This window comes from Adelges cooleyi, unplaced genomic scaffold, assembly GCF_023614345.1.
Source record: "Adelges cooleyi isolate 19-005CV unplaced genomic scaffold, UGA_ACOO_1.1 ACOO_flye_CR_arks_rails_tigmint_CR_PRNA_9, whole genome shotgun sequence".
Lineage (NCBI taxonomy): Eukaryota > Metazoa > Arthropoda > Insecta > Hemiptera > Adelgidae > Adelges > Adelges cooleyi.
Window position 1 is genome coordinate 9,128,347 of NW_026096579.1, and position 24,062 is coordinate 9,152,408.

The following is a 24,062-nucleotide window of genomic DNA, read 5'->3' on the forward strand; positions in this document are numbered from 1 at the left end:
TATTATCTTACGGCTACTTTGAAACGCTCGACATATTCTATACTGATTTTCTATGCGTAAAAAAATAAAATATAATAAAAACCAGAATAATTAATATTTTATATGCTCCTCCAGCTCATCAGCGATATTATAAAATGTTATAATTATTAACTAATAAAAATTCGAGGAACATAAAAAACATAAATATATAATTCAATAATGTAATATAAACAAATTCAAAAAATTTAAACATAACAACTTATAACCCTACCAAAAAAAAATGTATATGGTACAAATTATGCCAAATTTGTATTCAAGGACTTAAAAAAACTTATGCTATATTATAATATATCAACTTATGGTATGTTAATTTATGGCCTGAAAAAAACAGCTATCATTATTGTACGATTATCATAAATTGCACCGTTACTTTCCTCACGTTTAGGTGGTAGCTGAATTCAAAAGCTGTTTTTAGTATTTCATTTGACCTCTGATTAGTTAGGACTTAGGATCGTGAGGGGTTAAAGGAAGTTAAGTAGAAGGACGTTTTCCATAGTTTAAATAACTTCAACTTTTTATGTTAAATATCAACTTAACAAGTAACCCGGTTTTACCGGTACATGTTATGACAACCATTGAATTCTAAGATAGCCTGTTATTAAAATAAAAGTAGTAGGTACGTCTAATTAATGTCATAAAAGTAATTAACTCTACTTTTGTTTTTTAAATATGTTATGAGCTTTTATATTAAGTATCTTTTACAAATTGTATCTGTTTAATAAAGAAAACTGTGGTTTGTTTGCTTATAGCTTGAAGCCAAATTAAGTATATATATTTTCATAATTGTATATTAATACCTATACATTAACTCATTATCAGTTATATATTTATATACATGGGTAATAATACATTTTAACAAAATATATCATGTTGTCATCTAAAAACTAAATAAACAACAAAAATGGAAGAATATTAATTATAGTTAATTAATCTAATTTCGATTAAAACTGCATAATATGCTATAATACTTTTAAAAAACTTATTAAAAAAAATACTTATTAGGTTCTATTAATATACAAATAATATGATATTGATATAATATTATAGTTTTACCATTATTAGGTAGACGTTTATCAATATGATAATATTACTTTTAATTAAAATGAGTTTTACAAATTTTCTATTTTATAATTTCGTTATTTTTGTTACAGTATATTATAATGTAATTGTAAATGTTTATTTCCTTTATATCGATTAGTATAGATACCACATCAGCTGTACACTCGTACAATATTAAAGTTATTGAATAATGTAGTTGATGACTAGTAGTGTACTGTGTAATAGATGAAAAAAAATTGTTATTAAAAAATTAATACAAATAATAGTGAAGTTTAAAAAAATAATGTACTATAATTTAGACATTTTTTAAAAATATTTTAAAAGCTTTAAAACTATTCAACCACTATAGAACAATTCTATAATGTAATTTCAAAATAAAATAATAATATACTTATATTATTACTTAGCGCAATATGAATATATTCTATGAATGTTTTTTAAACTACCATTATTATAATTGGAAAACTAATAACTATATTATAATCTCTTAGTTTAGTTATTATACGTAAAACATACTACTATAATATCTACTGGATATAATCAATAAAATATAATTACTTTACTACAAATTATTAAGTTAACAATAAAGTATTGTTAATAAATAATTCGGAGATAGTTGGTGCTTTAGGTCGTTTTAGGGAAATTGTAACCGTTATTATTATTGATCAAAAATAATATATTGTATATTGTTTTTGATCAATAATAATAATATAATATGAATACGTATATATATATACAAAATATACAAGACAAAGTCATGATGAAAAAAAGGTTGTAGGTTCTTGGTAAGCTATTATAATTAAACAAATAAAAGCGTTGACCTTTGTATACACCGTATGGAATGAAATTATTTATTAAAATCATTTTATTATTCTAATGGAATATTTTAGAGCAATGAATACAGAAAGAATAATAGTAGTTATTAGTACGCTGTGGAAAAAAATTGTGTTAATTAAAACCAAACTATATACAAAGTGTATACGTCCATTTTCCTGCAATTAGGCAACAATGCAATTTCTATTAGAACAACGTTACAAATCCGTAGTAAGATTACAAGAACCACGTCCAAATTCCAAGATTTATAATCTCATTTAAATCTCAAGTGTATGTACAATTGATTTTAACAACAAAATGCCGCGATTACTGTATTTCACATAATATTTTAGTACAGCAGAATTCAAACTAAAACTTACGGATTTTCACAAAACATAAAAAAAAATTATTTTTAGTGCTGTACTTAGTTTAATCTAAAATATGTATTGTTTAATTAAACATCAGAACGACTATAGGTGATATTATAGTGTCTATATCATAAACTTATAGTCTAAGTTTATTAATTATTTTATATAAAGTCATTTTAATAAAATCTTTTTTTTTTTTTTACCACTTGGGTAAGACATTTTTTTGAAAATTTAAAATCCTAAATTACTTTGTTTTACATGAACAAATTACTGTTGAGTAAACTTAAGTACAAATGTTCTGAGCGAACGTATTTTTGATATTACACTTTTTATAATATTATCATCTTAATTACAATTAAAATATAATATAATTACTAACTGTATTCAAATTAACGCTAAAAGCTAACTACAAATTAAATTTTACAAACGCACATTAAATATTAGTTCTACAATAATTACTGTAGTTAATCCATTAAAAATTAAATAACAACAGTTTTAAAGAAGTGTGTTCTTCAAAACAAATGTTTTGTGACCATTTTCGTACAATGTACAAACCGTTAAGAGTAATTCATTTATACGTAAAAAAAAGCTTAGATAATTCTTTTGAGCTTAACTGATATAGTTATTTGAATGAAGACGATAAAGGGAAAATTATAATGCGAATGTTCCTTTTTCCGAAGTTATTATAGATTTTAATATTATTTTCACTTAAGAAATGAAGACAAATACAATAAAATACGTTATAATTATAATTTGTTTACATTATAATTTATTATAATTCATGGGAATCCTAAATTCTAGTCTCAGTAAAATTTCATTAATTTTATGCATTTTCTTACAAAATACAACATATTATTAGATAAATATTTGTCCACTGATTTTTGAAATAGAATTAAAATGGAACTATTAATAATTGGAAGTAAAAATAAAAGTGGAAAATCCTATAGGTGTACATTTTTACAGTTTGTTTATATTAATATTGGTTTTATATTGTATACTGTGTTCTCATTCATTAACACAATATTGACGTGACGTAGGCACTATTTATAAGAATTACCTAATAAAAATATTAAAATTCATAGTTTTAACAGTCTTGGTGTTCTAAAATTTATAATGACAATATCGTTTTAAATTTATATGACTTTTAATTATTGTCTACTAACTGATCACTTTTTTGTTTATTTTATTTTTAAATAATCGCTCTATGAAATGAGTTGATTATGAATATTATTACCATATGGACAAACTCTATGGCTTATTTAAATTATAAATAAATGGTTTAAATATTACTTTTCATTGGAAAATACTACGATATTAAAAAAATGAAACTGTTTATTTGTTTTTAAGAATAATAATTTAGTAGATAATAATATAACTAATATCAATGGCAATTTGTGCAAGCAGGGTAAGGTAATTTCGTGTAAACGAACTTTGATTTTGAGCACTTGGGAATATAATTATAGTTATACGTATATTATCTTTTTAAGAAACCAACGTAGGACATCAAATGTAAGTTGGTTTACAAAAACAGCAGCAAGAACTGACGTTGGTGTAGATCGAGTTCCGTCTTCCTTTTCTTTTCCACTTGCTGTTTTCGGGTTCTAGAGCTGCATTTTTTTCTAAAAAAAAATTGATTAATTTTTTTATTTTATTAAATTTCACGTTTCTGCAATAATTTTTTAAGATTTCATAATGTCGTGAGGCCAAAAAGAGTGGTCAAACAATATAAAATCAATGAAGCTGGGTTATGATTTCGACAGACCAACGCCAATGTATGCATGGTCTTAAATGCAAAAAAAAGTGAGTAGCTGCGACGTTACGATAGAAGCCTTTGACACTGTCACAGTGTCATGACAACGCGCGTTTCGTGCAATAAAGTAATTTGTCTGTCAAACGTTTTATGGACATACGACGATATAGCCTGGTCAAATCACGAAACTACAGCGAATACTGGAGACATTCAATACTATTTTTTTGTTGGAATTTTCACGAATGAAATCGAGCAATTTCATATTGGAAGTTTTATTACTAAAATTATCGAAGACAAACGAAATAACATTAAGAGAGAGAGTTCGATATTTTATGGTTAACCGATCAAAGTTTACAGAGAAAAATGTAATGATTAAAATAGGTCTTGGAGTCTGTATTGGGTTTGGAACGTCAAACTCGGTTGATTCGGAGTTCGGATCGATCGAAGATTTGCGAGAGAAATTTCTCACTAAGTTCAGCAACAATGGTGTCTATATAGTGTTTGTGTTTTGCTTGTGTAGACATTATATGGCTTGTGTACAGTATTAACCGATTTCGCTCTTGTTACGATAGATTGAACACGGAAATACATTCAAGTGTGTGGTCGCGCAATAAACGGAATTCGGTCTGAGCTTGAAACTGAGGAATTCATCTTGGACGTCGACATCGTTGAATAATTTACTAGTGCGGAAATCGCAATTTAATTTATCCGATCGAAGGACCAAATAAATGTACAGTTGTAACGGATTATTGTCGAACTACTATAAGTAAATAGAATACATAACATTTTAGTTTTATGCAACACATTATTTTGTTCAAGTTCATGTCTATAAAGTTCAAACTCCTGCAATATTGTAGGTCTCGCGGCAGTCTTATATAGACATTAACTTTTAGTCGCTGTTTGTTATCCGCTTATTGTCGCATAAAACAAGCTTCTCTCCACTTGTGGTTTCCTCAATACTTACATAAATTTTCTTAAAAGCCACTATATGTAACATTGATAAACTATTCATATACAGTAATAACAACTTGATCCTGTTAGTTTGTGTTAATAGTTGTATGCAGTTTAAAATATTATATTTTTAACAGGTACCTAGTAGATCCCGAAAACGGGAAATAAAATATCCAATCATTTGTCGATATTTTGTACTTCACGCACGTATACACGGACTTCAAAAATATTTCTGAACGGTTACCGTATAAAAACAAAAGGAGTTCTATAAATTAAACATGTGGCGTTTGTCTATATTAGAAATCATATTTCATAACCTTACGTCTTTCCATTTCGGGAGTAATACAGAAGAAATATAACAGTGGGATACAATATACATTTTTTAAACAAGAACTTGCGTCAGAGAAACGACCGTGGACTATTTAAATTAAAAACTTCTATAATTCATATTATATTGACTACAAGTCAATATCCAGTTGTTATTTATTGTAACATTATTAATATATTTTACTTGTTTCCTTTAGTCAATTTACAAGATACATACAGGGTGAGTCACCTTGGTGTGATTGAGATATTAAGAACATGATAGAAGTAAACTATGAAGTGTTGTTTGAGGTGGTGGTAAACCAAAGTAGAGACGGAGACATGTGATAAACAAAAATATGGCGATATGTGGAATCATAATAATTTTTTACCAGCAGCTGTATCTTGTTGGGGGAGAAATTCTTGCATGTCTTGTATGAGTTTAGCTAAGTCTTGACTGTCCTTAGCTATGCTACAGACTTCTTCTTGGTTGAAATCTGGTGCTATTTGCTTGCATAGAAGTATTTGACTGATAACGTTGCCGATGTTTGACGGGCCAGCTCGATTTTCTATAAAATATTCCGTTACAAAATTATGTAAATAATTATTATCATTAACGAAAATAAAATGATATATTTACCGAAATATCCAGTCATGTCCATTGGAATAAGTTGCACTAGACGACTACATTTGCTCAATTCTCTTAACATCATTTGGCACAAATAAAATAGAAGAGCCAACTCTGGATGGTCTATAAGAGCCACTTCTAAATTTGATCTGTCAATGAAACAAAAACCATAATTAAACACATCACCGTATAATATTATTAATTGTATAGGATTATGGCACAATGTAAAAATAAATATGTCGTGTAGGTAAACATAGCAACAAAAGCGTTTTTTTTTGTTGGAAATTTAAACACTGACCATCTAAACAATATTTATTTTGTATTTACGGTACAGTTATTTCGCTATTAATTGTTCGCTCGTTCTGTCTGTGATAAAATGATAAACTTATACCTATTTATTTTGATATTACATATTTATTTCATGAAAAGCCAACCCATAAGAACCGTTACACGTAAGTTAGTTGCTACCTTAATTATTTTTTTATTTTTAACTGTAAAAACAGTAATTCAGTTTATGGTAATAATAACAAAATACTTATATCTTAAAATCAACCCCTAATCAAAATTATTATTAACTACAAGGGAAGTTAAACGAACTTGTAAAGCGATTTTTAAATTGTTTAGTTTTCAGTTTCCCAATGTCCTTTTCATTAAACACTATATTTTTAGCACTTGTCTTGAAACGCTTTATGATATTTTTTTTATATAATCTAAAATATAATATACAAATCGCAATCATTATACAATTTTATGAAATTCATGTTGACTATTATAAAGTAAACGTAATGATTTACAATTGCAAAATATAATTTTTTAATTGTTATTAACAGACTTAGATACAACGGTACATGGAAAAAGTCTCGCCGACAAGAGAACACCAACGATAGGAAGATTGACAAGCAATGACAATAATAATTTTTTTGTCAACAAATTATTTAAAAACCGTTTTAATGAAAATCCCACCGATTTACCCAAGAACGTTCATCCAGATAAACTGAACGAGATAACGTCTAATAATAATAAACATCAAAAACTTCCTGAAAACAACCAAAATATTTTTGAAAGATACAAAGGGGTTTTCGGAAATCTGTTAAAACGTGGAAAACGGATTAAACGTGCATCTTGATTAACTTTTGTGTTAATAATTATGATTTGTCTCAATCGTTTGTCGTTAAAAATTAATTACAATAATCGTAAAAAAACAAAATAAAAAAGATCCATCAACATTTTTTTAAAAGTTTGTTTTATATCACAAAAAAGTAAATTTATTAAGATCAGCTTAGAGCTTTGGCAGTTGACTTGTAAAAGTTGAGGAAAGAAATGACGATTAATAAAAAAAAAAGTAATATACCATAAAAAAGGCAGTATAGCGTTAAAAATGTCGAACAAATTTCGATATGAATTCGTGGATAGACTCTTTTACTATATTTTGTAAATGTTATACACTTGCATAATAATATACAAAATAATGTTTATTCCAAATTTGTCAACTAACTTCTATGAAAGTGACAAAATCATGCATCGCGTTTGAACGACCATAAAAAGTAGTGTTCACTTGACTTGTAGCATATTGCATGGCTGTGTGCGCTTAAATCGATTTGTCTACACCGACTATTTTTATTCTGCTTCTAGGAAAATCTTGAATTGGTGGCTCAATGAAACACATTACTCGAGTGCACATTGAAAAGAAGGGTAAAAAAGTCAAATGCAAATGTGTTTTCGTCGAAAGCATTATGCCCACGTTTGAACTTTATAGGATATCATAATATCGACCTGTTCATGCAAAACACATTAAGACCAAAATTGTCGTTTTCGAGACTAAGTGTTTGAAAATTTCATAAACCTTAAAAGTTTCCCACATGGATACAATTTTTTTCTTCGTCCTAGATTATCATTTCCTTTATAAAAATTGTATACTAATGATTTAATGTGTGTATTTTGTAATTAAAAAATAATAAAACAAACAAAAATGGATACTGTTGATAATAAAGAATCTTAATCCATTTTGGTTTTTAAAATCGTGTCTTTATGTAAGTGCGTAAAAAAAAATGTGTTTACTCAAAAATTGACCGATTTAAAAATGTTAAGACACTAGCTCGTCTGTGTCCGTCCGTTGAAAAAAATAACTAGCTTTAAAAAACAAAAAATCGAAACCGAGACCGATTAATTCGTCGGCGTAACCTTGAAGACATGTGTTAATGTACCTCGATGGTAATAATCTTTTAAAAGGACTCGGGATAGCGCAAAGAGATGGAAAATCGTTTTACCCAATGGATTTCGTTTTGCGGAAACCCGCCATTAGTAAGGGCCCATCACTGACATTTAATCGTTTCTACATGTTACTTTATGGCTTTTGCCTTTACGATTGCGAGATTACAATCAACAAAACGGTTTGGTCAAATATAGTGTAAACTGCAAACAGCGTTGACCGCATAATTCTGAACAACACTATTGCAAAAGTATTAGGTTATTTACTGAACTTGAAGAGTTTGAGCATTAGTGGACAAATTTCAGTCTTAAAAAAAAAAAGGTATTTTTGATAAAATGAGTTATAGTTATAGCAAAACGTTTTCAACTTTATTGTTAATATTTGACTTAGCACTTCATTTCTCCAACAAATTAAAAATGAAAAACGAAAAATCAATCGCCTAACGTTAAGCCATAAAACTTGATTTGTATTCTACCGAAATGTCCGCGGTAAAAATATTATTGATTGCCCAGTAAAAAAGTGAATTTATTTAAGTTTATTTTTAAATTTTCAACAGTGTATTCATAATTTACCTAAGAGATGACGTAAAAATACTCTTATAGATAACTATTATTATATTAATTATTAATTAGGCTACGGGAAAAATGTACAATATTTGTTAATTTTGTATTGTACTTATTCTATTATTCTAATAATAGTAATAATAATAACGTTGTCTATGGACTTATTTGGTTTTGGCCATTTTTTTTACTAATTAACTTTATTTTTGGACATATAATATGATAAAGATAGTTTTACACCATGGCCATGTTTAGGTTATAGATAATCATATCTGAGATAAATATAAATATATTTTGTGCTTCGACTGAAAGTTAAATTTACAAATCCCTAAATGAGTAAAAGTATGGTTATATTTTCAAGTTAGTAAATTATACGTCTTGATATTATTTTTTTTTTTGCAGTTTTCAGTTGTGCTAGTTTTGAACTTGCCAATACCTGGCTATTATATCAATTACTAATTAATTGTTATTTTATTATAATAAGAATAGTTAATGTGAATTTATTTTTATATTTGTATAAATTATTTAAAGTAGATAATACAACTAAAACCTTGACTTCATCAATAAATTTCAAGTAAGAATGTTTTTTTTAAGAATTTTTGATTAGTTAATAAAACAAATATATATATATATATATATATAAAATTGCTTTGAATTTTGGTACCTATTTAAAATTTGGTGTGGTTCTTACGTTTAAAATATTTACTTTAGTACACTGTTTCTTGTATTGCGAGTAATACTTTATTCGACGATATTACATTCTTTATTCCAATTTTGTTCGACCTATTTTGTTTCCGCTTAAGGTTAAATTTGCATAACTAAAACGAGCGATGCCTTTTAAGCTATCGACCTAAGTATCACCAACGTCAATAAAACATCCAACCAATCAAACGACAGAATATACAATCACTGAAACGTCATTAATTATTATTAAAACACTAAATTCTTGTAATTCTTTCTCTTGTTGTAATTTATACTCGAGCTACATCGTATCGTTTTCATTGCACGTTTTTATTGAATAATCGACTTATTTCTCATCAAATGATTCCTCAAACTTACAATGTTATGAACCGTGAACACCGTTTAAAATACTAGAAAAGTGTGAATGCAAATTTGTTGGGTTTTCGAGTTATGGTAGTTATTATTGTGTGTAAATAATGAAAAAAAAAATGTAATATTAGTCTCATATTTAGGCTTAAGGTAAATTTTGAAATATTAGTGTGATTCGTTGTGTTGATATCACATAGGTTTCACCTATAAGCATTTTAAATCCAACTTCTTACTGCACCTACAAGTTTCAAGTTGTATGTATTTATTTACAACGGGTCAAGTGATGTAATTGTAAACAAATGAGGCAAATGCTAATGAGAATTTGTAATCAATAATTGAAAATTTTACCTTCGATGCGAATTAGTACGTATTAGTAAAATAATTATGTATTTTTTTGGTGTATGATGTCAGAAATATTCCACGGTATCGTGAAATATTAAATGTTTTATTATAATAATATGTTGATTTAGGAAACAAGCAATTCTTCCTTATTAATATCTTGGTTAATGTATAATATTGAAAACGTTTTCACAGACCGACTATTAAAAGTAACTTATTTTTTCGATAAAAATAAAATGTTTTAAGTATTTCACTGATTTTCTTTTTATGGAATTTTTAAACCCTAATCTAATTATTATACAATTAAATAAAAACACATACAACATTTTTGTTTTCTTTATAAAAATAAAAGTAATACATTTGTTTTTTTTTTAAAGTCCTTATTAGTCTAGTATAGTTGGTCTATTCAATAGATACGACTTTTAATTGATTTGTGCTATTCGAGTTCGTCCAAAAGTATTATTATGAACTGAAAAATGACGGCGTGCTATAACTTTTTAATAGTAGTCGAGTTAGTTCCAAATTTATATGGATTATTCTTTAGACATAGTACAACCAATAAACGTAGGCGAACAAAACAAACATCAGTTGTACTATGTAACAGTGTATAGTATAGATATTTGAAAATACGTGTTACGATGTATGAGAAACAAATTTTTATGGACAAACAAAATCGTTTTTTTTTTTGTACCCTTTATATGTACCATATCCTCCCTAACACTTAAAATATAATTTGAAGCATATTATGTCTTTTAAAATGTTTTCATCGATTTTTGTATTTTTGCTCTCTACAAATTCGCACCGAAGCGTTTATTTGAAAGGGATTTTATCACTTTCAGTTATAATAATTCCTATAGACCTCTCTCGACAATCTCTACTATGCTCTGACCGCACTACATTGGCTTTTAAATTTTTTTTGTATTTCATTATCGTGTAATATCATATTGATTTTGACGAAATGTTAAAAACAGATATTTATTGAAATATATTAAACTATATTGATCGGTGTACGTACCCCTTCAGCTGAGGTATAAGTAATTGACTGGTGTGTTTACACGTGTCTACGCATCCTCTTCGTAATTTCCGGATCTTTTCTCTCGTTTCCGGTGAATCCTTGGACGTACCGATGTGCACGAGCAATTCTCTAAACTGAGCCACTTGACTGTTGATTTCAACCACCAACTACGTAAAAATATCATAAAAAGAACATGGTATATTCAATTGGATTATAACAGTATAATCATTGTAGTTTAAATCATAATATTTTAAACATTATAATGGGATTCAAAAATATTTATCAATTTGGGGCTTAGAACTGTATGACCTAAAATTGTTTTAAAAATTCTCTAAAAAAAAGTGTAAAAAGATATTAAAATTGCCTTAAAAATATCTTCCATTTAATGTATGGTGTTGTGTACAAAAATAAAATAAACAACATATAACATAGAAACTCATAAAAATAATCGAACATTAATTTTTTTTAAAATAAATTATAATGCATGTAATATTTATTTATTTGTTTTTACTAAAAAAACGTGAAATTCATTTTAATACATGATTGTTTATAAAAAAATCTTTTGGTTTTTTTTTTTATGCTAATATTTATTCAAAAAAATAAACTAAATGCATTAAGATTGTTAAAAAATACAATATATAAATTACATTTTTGAATTTTATGTTCAATAAATCAACATTTTTCAAAGACGATTTAGAAGTATTAGAAAAAAAAACATATACATCGAGACCTAATATTTTTACCAAAGGTCAAATTATCTTATAACTGAAATTTTCCCTTTTATTCCTTATCTTATATGGATAACGCCATATTTTTTGCGTTAACTATGTATCTCAAATTGTACATATTATACTTTGTCGCAGCTGCATATTCGATTATTCGACTTTATTCAGCAGCTGTGAAATTCCACTGTTCTGGCGAACATTACAACTTCTATGAAAGTTTATAAGTTTCGCAGTTTAATTTGACGATTCATGAATTATATACATGATGTTCGCCGGCAGCTTAATAATATAAACGCTGTGGACTTCAACTTACAAACTTAAATGAAATAAATGAACGGACTGGGCGTTAGGTCTTCCCTCTACATCTGCATTACTGCCGTAATAATCACATTCAATTAAGAATTAGAGTGAAAATGGTTTAACGAAGGAGCTTTAACACGTTGAAATGTGTAATACTATAATCCGATAGTTTACTAACAACATATCATAATTTAATAATTATTCGAAAAGATAATTAATTTCCATTAAAATATTATAAGGAAATTTTATTAGTTTATCTTTTTCGCCTTGCTCTTAAACTTGGGTTTTTATATCATTTTTAAATTGCTCTTGACTTTTTATACAAGTGTTTTTTCAAGACTCAATAAGATATAATAACTTATAAAGATGATTTCGAGCCTTTTAAACGGTTAGCACAATCAACGACAAAGATGCCGGTACGATTATTTAACAAGATTTATGACTGTTCGCACAACCGTCGATCACAGTGTTTCCTATTTGGGATAACTCAAGTAGCATTAATAATGATCATATTTTTATGAAATAATCCTTTACAATTGGATTTTTTTATTTAGTATTTTAAACAAATCAGTTCAAGTCCAATAACTTTCAACGAACGAACATAATCGCTTTGATTGGCTTAACAGTGGGGTGCAAAATGTGTATATAGATAGATAGTAAAAGGGAATGATTGCATAGAAATCAAGAAATTTGATTTCCAAAAGTTAGTGAAATATTTTTCTACGTAATTTTGTGTAGTTCATATTGTATAGCGTAAAGAAGAATCCATTAAACTCAAATGGAAGAATATGAGAACTTTCCATTGAAAAACATTTCTAAAAACAACAATTGCTTAAGCATGAGTTGTTCTAATAGCCCAACAGTAATGTCAATATTTTGCAAAAGCGTTGAAACGGCAAAATAATTTTTTGGCCGAACTGTTTTGATTCCAGATTATTTTTATTGATTTTGTTACATCTTAAAAACTAAAACGTTTACTCAAACTAACATCGTTTTCAATATAATATGATGAACCATATCTTATCAATAATAGTTATTAGACTCGAAATATAATTATCTAAATAATATCTTTGGTCAACGAATTTTTAAATTTACTATTCACGGTTTATGTGGTAAAACATTCAAAATACGACATTAAACGGATCCGGGTTTCATGAAAAATGACAAAAGAATTTTACACACTGAGTGAAATCGGTTAATTGGCTCAAATGAATTATATTATTTAGAAAACATTATGATGGAAGAACAGTACATTTAAGTTTAGTACCTAGATTGTAAACTGGCACGACTCAGGAACTAATTTATTTATGTTCAGCTAGTTTTATGGGCGTTAACGAGTGTGGGTCACCCGTCAATCTGTCTCTCTAGAGGGTTTCATTCAATACAATCTCAACGAGAACTTTGGGTAAAAACTAACTTTGAAAATACAAATTGGAAATGTGAGAGAAACGAATACTCAGAAATAAGCGGAAAAAAGATAAGAAACCTTGAGTGTTGTAAGCTACACTAGCTTTGAGAAATGGTATTTGAAGTTTGAACAACCAAAAACACAAAATGCGAACCTATCGGATAGGAGATAAAGAAAGATAAAAATCCGTTAAGTATACAATTACAATTTTTAGTGTCTGACAAAAGGCTTTGACATCGAATAGCTTCGAAGACAACACTTCAAAAAGAAAGTCCTCAAATATGCGCTTCAAAGCTGACGGAGTGTATACCCATGGCGAAGAAGCAGAACAAGTCTATGCCTAATTTGGTTAAAACTTTGTAATCCGAGAAGATCTACTTCCTTCACATTTTGCTTCCTTTTTAATCCTTTGTAATTCTGTAAGTATTTCAGGGAACTATTAGTTCAACCAGGGTCCATAGACTTAAGACAACCGTGACGTTGTAAAGTTGGCAATATTTTCTACTTCACCGCAAAAAAAGTTTTTTTTAAAAATATTTTCTTTATAATATTTATAAAAATGTGTAAGAGAGACTGTCCCGAGAGATGTTGTATGGCAAATAGTTCTTGAGAACGATATGGGTGAAAGAAAATACTCGGATTTTATGTACTATGATGTCTCGATGCCTATAATTATTGTAGCTTGGTAATTACATTTTTTCTGCAAACGTTTTTGCTCATTATTTTCGAGTAGTTGAATGCTCCAACCGTGTCGGTAAACCTCTTCTTGTCAATAAAAATAACTCAGTAGGGCTTTGTACGAACGTTCACGACATCTATTAATCATTAACCACACAGCCATTACCGAGATGTTTTCTTATAATAATACAATGAATGAAAAATATTTTAAATTACAAAAAGGTTTTTTTTGAAAACCTAGCATTTTCATTTATTGTACACGGAGGTGTAAACGACCTTTGGTTCTTTAATTTTTATATTTGTACTTAAACGTACTTAAATATTTTTTAGAACCGGGAACTCTTATTTCTTTTCCATTAATTATGTATATTATATAAAAGAATCCCAATAATGAATAATTATAGTGCAGGCTTGCTTGCCAAGCAAAGTAATGCTAAATTAAATCCGGTCTTGTAGTTTTTGAAAAACAATTCCTACGTTATCTTAACCTTTAGCAAGCTTAGGGATGGGGTTTTAATAAAACCCGGATTTCCAAAAAGAGTTACATAATTCAACATTAAAATATTAATGCAATTTTAGTATAAAAATAATTAACTCAAAATATAAGACCAAAACCGTTGCTTAAAAGCAATTCTTTTCGCAATACCTACTGAAAGAATAAATTGAGTTTGTCGACGTACGAGATTAAAAACAAAGGATTTATGGGTTACACGATAATGTAAGGTTGTATTGTAATTAATACTGCAATTAATTGAATAGAAAAAATTAAATTATCTTTATCTGCTCTTAAAAATACATCTCTAGAGACCATGTTATACGTGCCATGTTTAACATTACTACCAATAGTTAAAACAATATTATAATGTAAAGTGTTGTAAAAACCTATTTAGTTATGGTTATGGGCTATGGCTGTTAATCATATCTGTTTAGTTATTACGGTTAGTAACATTAGTTAATTTAAAAGTTCAAAATTAAAATATAGGTTTTAGTTTTTATGTAAAAAAAGGATTAAACCGTAAAAAAAGGAATAAAAACAGTCAATTATCTTGGAAGTTTAAAAAACTATATTATTAAAATAATTTTCATATGGCATTTGATGTTAAAATAATTCGAAGTCTCGTTCAGATGTATTTTAATTAAATGTTATATCAATAAGATATAACAATTTATTAGACGTAAGTTTTATCTAAGATTAAAACTGTTCAAGTAATTGTCAGTTTATTATTTTTTTTACTACATAATTAAAATGAAAGCTAAACTTATAAACTATTTAAGGTTCAAATTAAATATTTCGTTGTACAAAAGTTAAAAGTTTTTTTAAACTTTATCTGTCACTAGTGGGTGTAGATAATAAGTAAAACGTACATAGTAAATTTAGTTTTAATTAATTCGACTTACAAAGGTAGATGCTCTTATTTTTTAAATTACCGACCACATCACTAATTAATATATGAAATGGCTACACTATCGCTATACAAATAAAAACACAATGACAAATAAAAATGATTCTATATATTATGTTTTAGTTAATTTTTTTAATACGAAAATATAACTTTTGTATATATTTCTAAAGCTATGTAATTGCAATCAACAATTTTATAATAATTATAATTTTTTAACATTTCACTAACCACAATTCCAAAGGTTACTTATTTTGTATCGAATATACCGACTTATGTCTAGATAACCAGCGTTTAATAATTTAGTTTTTCCAATTAAAAACTTGTTGAAATAAAGTGAAGGAAATAAGATAGAAAGTAGCGAAATTCTTATCTGCAGCTTGCACCACTCCCCATCACGATAACTGCTCTAAATACTTTGGAATAATTTTAATTTTGACAAATAATATTAATAAAAATGAATAATAGATTATTCATGGTTTTTAACGAATGGTGCTCGTTTTATTGTAAAACACATTTATATAAAAGTTTCGAGTTTTTTTTTTAACTGACGTTTTGAACACTGTTTTTAGTGTCAATCTTTAGTTGACTGCTCAAGAAATATTGATTACAACCTTTTCATAATAATTTAAAACAAAATGCTTCTGAAAGATTCTTAAGGCAATATCTCAAAATAAAAATATATTGAAAATAATTTGTTTTTATTGGATTTTTTTTTTATAAAGTTTATAAACATTGTTAGTATTGTTATTTGTATTAGAAAAAGTTGTCTACCGCATTTTTTCATCGCTTTCAATACTTAACTTAAGACATCAAAGTTTTGTATTTAAAAAAAAAACTGAAATTAGCTTTTAATATTCTATTTTTGACAATATTTATTCCAAGCTATATTTTAGTTGAGTTCACGCATTCGCGTTAATAATATTTTTTTTTATAAAAAAAAGTTTTTAAAAATATGATCAACTAATTATAATATATTGTGTTAAAAAATTACTATTTTCTAAACGATTTTCTGCAAAAACTAAATTACAGAATGTTTTTAATAATAGTTTAAAAAACTCTAACTAATGGCAAACAAACATTTTCATATTTAATATTTTCAATATTAAAAATTACTATTTGATTATATAAGATGTCTCGTCAAAGTTTTCATTATTTCCTTTTTGCTTTAAAACTACTTATTTACTTCAGTTTTTAATTTTCTTTGAACTACTGTATGCGCTTATAAAAAATAATTTTTATAATTAATCATAACTGTTACCATTCCGATGATTTACAATCTGTTTTCTTTATTTAGACAACATCGTGGTGGTGTGCTAAGGTACCAAAATCTGGTATAAATTCATTAGAATCTGTCAACGTACTTGAATAAATACAATCAATGGATTCTTAATGGCGGATTGTGACATAAAACAATATAATACATTAAATTATGACAATATATATTCTGATTTTATACTTATTTTCCTGATAAGTTTTACTGACTAACTCTGTCGCTTTAATAATGTGTGTATTTCAATATTTAGCCATTATTTTTTATAAGTTCCCACTAATTATACTCGAATAAAACATTTTGAATTTAAAGTTTTTCTTTTGGTTATTTTACCAGTTTGATTAAAAAAGTAAATAAAATTAAAGCGAGTTAATTATCAATGGTAATCGGAATTACTAAGGAGTTTTTGCAATGAGAAACAAATGAAATTCTTGTTTAATAGTATTTAATAAAATTATAGAATTAGCATAAATTAATTTCGCTTTATTAGATTACATTTAGCCTGTCTTTGAAGTTCTAACCCGAGTTAATTTTTTTAAGAGTTTTCTTTAAATATATACAATTTATTAATTAGTTCAGAATTGTCATTTTTAAAACATTCTCTTATAAATAACAATCTCGAAAAGAACAAAGTACACTACCAAGAAGTTTAAACAAAGGAAAAAAAAAATATTTGAAAATATAGTTACTTTTAAATGTTTTTTCGAGGTTCGATACGTATAATATATTTTGTTCATGTCGTAATTTAAAAATAATTAATTTAAAATTTTTATTTAAACAGTTGCGGTTTTTTTTTTTACTAAATATTTCTATAATATTATTGCAATTTTTGTGCGAGGACGTGTCTCTTTTATTGATTTTATTAAAGTAAAAAAAAATAAAAGAGAGTGGAATGTTTGTCAGTACTTATCATAAACCAGGTTCCAAAATACTGGAATAATACATTGTTGCCAGTGTATTCAAATTTCAAAGCTACATTTTTTAGTCCAAAAGCATACATTACATATTTTAATATGTGAAATAAACATGATATGTAAAAATATAATGAATAGGTAAGTGCGTGTAGATCTTTTATCGTTCAAACCGCATAAAATATGGAATCGTCGAGTGGTTTTATGCGAGTCTGTATGCGAACTTCACCACTGACAATTATGTTGATTTAAGCAAACCGGCTTTTTGATGTAAAACATAAAATAAATACAAAAAACATTAAAATAGAAAATATTCATTAATACCGTATCCATTATAATTATGATAATCAATTCGGTTAAATTTAAACTTTTGCGTAATTTGTTTTAAAAATATTTCATCTGCTACTTATAAGTCTCAAAAGTTATGAAGATTAAAATTTGGCGATCACTTGTTTTCAAAATACACTTTTGTTTATTATATTACAATCAATGAGGTCTGTACTGATTTTACAATAATGTATGTTTTTTAATGTATATTTTGGAATTTAATAACCAATGTGTTTAGTAAGTTAACAAATGAAAAAATAACATACAATTATTCAAGTACTCCTACTCAGATTATATACAAATACAGAGTTAAATCTTGTTTATTTTTAATTATAGCAAGAAGTAAACTTAAGCTATAAGTATATATTTTATCAATCATAAGACACGCATCAAAGCATTTATTTGTAAATTGTAAGGTGTTTTATTAACTATCACTGATATTTAGTGTAGTAGAATATTGATCTGAGAACCAATATTTGAAAAAAAAAACCAATAAACAAATTGCTATATGTTTATTGTATTTTTTACCTTTCGAGAGCATTTTGCGTAAAATTTATTTTAGATTTCTTTGTTCTTTTACAATAAAAAAGGTGTTTTTCGAATAACTGTTATATAATATTGTATTTATATACCAATGAGTTTCGAATGAAAAGCCATTAGTGCCAAAACTCAAAACATCATTAGTCGCAGTCGTCGTTTGTGATATTCTGAGTTTGTCAGGGCGTAACGTCTATACAATATACATAATACATATATTGTATTATATTATATATTTTATTATATTATACATGGTGTGCCAATATAGTTCCGTACAAACGGATAATTATTGTAAAGGAAATATTTTTCAATACAGATAATTCTAACTTAACTGTATACCTTCACCGGCATAGTAAAATAATAGCAAAATAAAATAGTCAAATATACTTTTTGTTTGAAGGGGCAAGAGGTAATTTTTAGTTTAATAAAACGCTATAATAAATTATAGTAGCTAAGATTGCTAAAGGAGTTTGTAGTTTTCAACTACCTTCTTTTCCTTCGCCTTCATTCCAACGATTTGAGGCCAGTCAGCCTTGTCCTATACTTACATGTTTTTTTTAGTTACCCCCGTAAAAAAGTTTTACTTCAAAAATATTTTCATTGTAAAATCAAGAGTATAGTCTCCATAATATTAGTTTTATATAATTAAAAAAAAAAAAATCAGATTTTTCGTTTGTAATTTTTTTTACAACATCATCAACGTCAACGTCAACGTCAACATCAATATCAACATGAACATCAACATCAACGTCAACATCAACGTCAACTTCAACATCAACTTCAACTTCAACTTCAACATCAACTTCAACGTCAACATCAACGTCAACTTCAACATCAACGTCAACTTCAGCATCAACTTCAACTTCAACTTCAACATCAACTCCAGCGTAATTTCAACATCAACTTCAACTTCAACATCAACTTCAATATCAACAACATCAACGTCAACTTCAACTTCAACATCAACTTCAACTTCAACATCATATTTAGCGTAATTTCAACATCAACATCAACGTCAACGTCAACTTCAACATCATCTTCAGCGTAATTTCAACATCACCGTCAACGTCAACATCAATAGATACATTTTATAAAGGCATTTTATTTTCCGAGTCGAAAGATCTGGTATCAGATTATTTCCAATACTTTTATACTTTTAAAATCGCATACCAAATTAAAGGTTATGATTTTAATTTTTTATTTTAGTTATCAAAAATGTAAATGTCACAAACCGTTTTAATGTTAGACAGAAAGTGTAAAAATTGTTTTCAAAAATGCCTCTATAAACCTAAATTAAAAATTGTACAATAATATATACCTTCTTTTCATGTTTACAAATATCTAAGTTCAAAAAAATGTATGTGCAGAGTTTCACAGTTAATATTGGAAAAAACTTATACCTTAACACATACTTTACATAGATAATTTCAAGTATACACATTTTTGTAAACAAAATTCGTTGATAAACTGGAATCTGAGATGTTTTAATCAAACCTTACGAATAAAAATGTAGTTATTATATGTTTCGTAAATGTAATAAAATATAATAAAATAATATTTAAAACACCCTTAACCATATAATAATACACTCTCCGCGTATACGTATTTCGGCAACAATGTTGTCATCTTCAGCGCTAATGACAGACTGGGTGTTTTAAATATTATTTTATTATAAATAACCATAAGTTATAACCACAATTCAAATGTACAAGATGTTTATATTCTATTCACCTATTATACTGCTTAATAATAAACAGCGGCTACACTTAAGACAAAGCCCCGATCTATATAATAATATGTTATTATACATAACTATGTATCTATTTAAGTGATTCGTACAATAATTGAAATACAATTTCTCATTACGGATTTATTTACTTGTACGCCGCCTTGTGTTATTGTGTAATGAGTTTTCATATAAAACTTAATCGCCTGTTTCCCAGGAGGTTGTTGGAGTGTATCTAATTAAATGTTCTCTCGCAATCCAACACACAAAAGCGTTTGTGCAAAGAGTATTCGTACAACTGGCAAGCCGATGCGAGCAACACACGTGTGTAGGTAAGTTATGAATAGCTGCGACGACAGGCTGATTCCAAACGCTGTTTGACGTTACCCTATTATGTAAAAGTACCCGAACGCTGTTCAAATACGTTGAACTTTGTATTGTCCCAACAAGTGGATTTCCGAAATTGAACTACCACGCAGACAATACCGAGTGTTCGCGTTTATTGTAATATTTATCGAGTAGAAATTAAAAATGTATAATATTGAGTATTATGTGGGTCGAAAAAACAAAATTTACTCCACACCCCAGCTCTCTTATCTTCAAATGGCCCAGAAACAGGGTTATGTAATTGATCAGGATCGATGTTCGGCATATATTGTCTAGATAGAACAAAATCAGTTTTTCCATAAAGGAAACAAACACGATCATGTCTATGATTAGCTAATTCACTGTCTCCCCTATCACTAGCCATACCCCTCAGCCATCCACAACACATGTTCATGTCAAAAATTATCTAGATAATTTTTTAAAATAAGAAAATTAAAATGTTGACTAGATCAGACCGTTTCTCACGAATTTATAGCAAGTAAAAGTAAAAGATTAAGTATTTGTACATTTTATTGATGTGTTTTAGCTAATTTAAAACGTGAAGGAGTGAACTTTTTCAATTTTAACTCGCCCCCCCTTTTCCTCTTCCACAATGAGATAATCGAGTAAATCTGTTCAGTGATTTAAAAAGTTAAAGATACAAACCATAACAAAAACTTTAGCTTCAAAGTTAAGATTATTACCAAGAGAACTCCCAAAGAAAGGAAACAAAATTTAAAATCTTAATCTTGTTATTAATAAAAAAAAAAGCTATTTAAAAAAACGAACAAAAGTTAAAAATAAGGAATAAAAAAATGATTCGAATAAAAGATATTTTATTAGTTATATTTTTAGCTGCGTTTCTTGTGGTGTTGGAAGTTATGTGTGTTGTCACGCGCTAAGTTTTCCCGATCGGAAACATCTAAGATTAACTTAGTAATAATAATAATAACATGGTTTTGTTGACACAATTTTCTATGGTGAAAGAAGAAGCTATTGGGTTTGCAGCAAACAATTTGCAATTCTTAAAAAAAATAATACCACATTGTCACGTAATAGTCAGAAATCGAAAAACTTTTTTCAGCGTTTATGGTACTATTCGTTTAAAAAAAAATACATAAATATTTCAATTAGCTATTTCCATAACTTTTGAACAGTTAAAAATAGACAGTTACAGAAACGTTTAAAAATGCCACAGTATAGTACAGTATTTTGTTAAGAGGCCCATCCATAAACCCAACTGAAAAATACTTTACTGCTATTATACACATCCAATTAATTGAATACTTTTTTTAAAGACTTGTACTTTTATTTGAAATGTTATTATTACACAACAACTTCCTTGTTTTTCAAAAAAAAAAATAGACTGTTTTAACGCAGAAAAAAACATGTAAAGAAATAATATTGATTAAAGCGATACAAATGTCCAACATTGTGATTGAAACGTTCTAAAAAGGATGGCTCTGAACAACTGGGCTAGTATCTTTTATTCTCAAAATGTTTTTGACGATATAATTGTTCTTTAATGTCTACACCGACGAAAAATGAAAAGAAAACACATTAACACAAATAACAATACGGTTAAATAAATATGAATGTGATTAAAAAAAAAACTAAATACAAATACAAAATATATGAAACGTCAGAGTGGTCAGGTTGCTAGAAACCATATTTTGTTTTCTATTTAAATCGATCGCCAATCAATATAATTTAAATTTGATAAATGTGTAAACAAAATTTAAATTGTGTAAAATGTTCACCGTTATAATAGGAGGTCATAAAAGGTTTCATACCGACACTAATTAGTTGAACAAATTTTTTTTAGATAATATTATTAGAATTAAAATAATTTGAATCAATATTTTTATGAATCAATTTAATAAAAATTCATCGGAAATAAAAAATGTTTTAATATAATTTTTTTATTCGAATCAATTATTTTAAATTATTAAGGATTGATATTTTAATAAAATCTCTGAGCTCGGCAGTTTAGATGTTCTTTGTAATTTTAAATGATTTATTATACTCTGGTTATTTTTACATTAGTGCACTAATTTTACTTAATTAATGTGCCGTTTTATAAGACACAAACATTTAACCCTAATTGGAGTGATAATTTCATCAGCATGTCTGCAATTGTCAATTTTAACCTATTTGGAAATTATAAGACTTAACAATTTTCTAATATAATTTTTGTTTAGCATTAGAAACACTTTTGAATAGCTAAAGTAATTGTTTTTATACACACAATTTAGCTTTAATTATACAAATTAAAAATACCTGTAGTTTTTGACAAATATTTTCGCATGGTTCAATATATTTTTAACGTATAATAAAACTTGATTTTCTTTTCTTTTTCTATGGCGATCATCTATGCGAAAACCCGTTTCAAACAATAATATTTTATTATAAGCGAAATAAAATGAATTGAAACTACGAAATATAATAAGGTATAAAATAGAAGTCAAGATGTAAAATACAAATAGCTTGAAAGCTAAAAAAAGCCATGTATATTTATCAATATAAATACAAATATATATAAATTTTTATTTTTTACGGTATTTTTAACACCCAACAAAAAAAACTACCCAAGTCAATATTAGGCGAATATGTATAAGGCGAAAACACATTTGTTTATAACCTCGGTCAAGTGATTTCCTATAAGTATCCATTGCAACGCCCTTTATAACACTTAAGCGCTTATTCCTGTGGGAGTAAACAGTTTTCAAGACAAAATCCGCTCACTTCACTGTATCTTATTTTTTTTTTGTAAGGTTTAAATAAAAAAAAAACAACAGCACCCTTTTTTTTTTGATATTTGATAATATCAAATTATTTTCTTATTTTCAAGGTAAAATAAACCAAATCCTGGTGGCGATATTCTAATTTTTCAAAAACTTAAGTATAATACAGATATAGTAATATTGATCGGTTGATGTTAACGCTAAATCCTAATAATTAATAATATTATGGTAGAAACATTGTAGTAAATTATGTCAAAGAATATTATTACCAAATAATTGCCATAAACATAAAATGAAAAAACGTTTTCAAATTTTTCGAAGAAAAAGAAATTACCCGAAAAGTTAACAACAAATTTTTTGATGATATTACTTTAAAATATCTTTTAGTTGTGGTTCTAAATTATTTTTAGAAAATCATTTACTCGTTAAGTAGATTAATAATTTGAAAACTAAATTCTACCAACTTAAAACTAGTCGCTGCGTTTTTCCGCTACAACTGTGTAATGACTGACGGACTTTAAAACAATATTTTATATTATTAGAAATGGAAAATGTTGAAAACATTTTTCTAAAGTAAACAGTT

General features: G+C 27.1%; 1 protein-coding gene across 2 annotated transcripts in view; it reads right to left on the minus strand.

Moving 5' to 3' along the window:
• Nucleotides 1-3,066: 3,066 nt before the first annotated feature.
• Nucleotides 3,067-24,062, minus strand: part of LOC126846644 (uncharacterized) — a 98,242-nt gene continuing 77,246 nt past the window's right edge. For both annotated transcript variants that reach the window (XM_050586338.1, XM_050586339.1), the window contains 4 exons: nt 11,085-11,251; nt 5,924-6,060; nt 5,676-5,852; nt 3,067-3,898 (listed from right to left, as the gene is read on the minus strand). In XM_050586338.1, the coding sequence (XP_050442295.1) occupies nt 3,783-3,898; nt 5,676-5,852; nt 5,924-6,060; nt 11,085-11,251 (597 nt within the window). In that variant the 3' untranslated portion in view covers nt 3,067-3,782. The remainder of the gene's footprint in view (nt 3,899-5,675; nt 5,853-5,923; nt 6,061-11,084; nt 11,252-24,062) is intronic.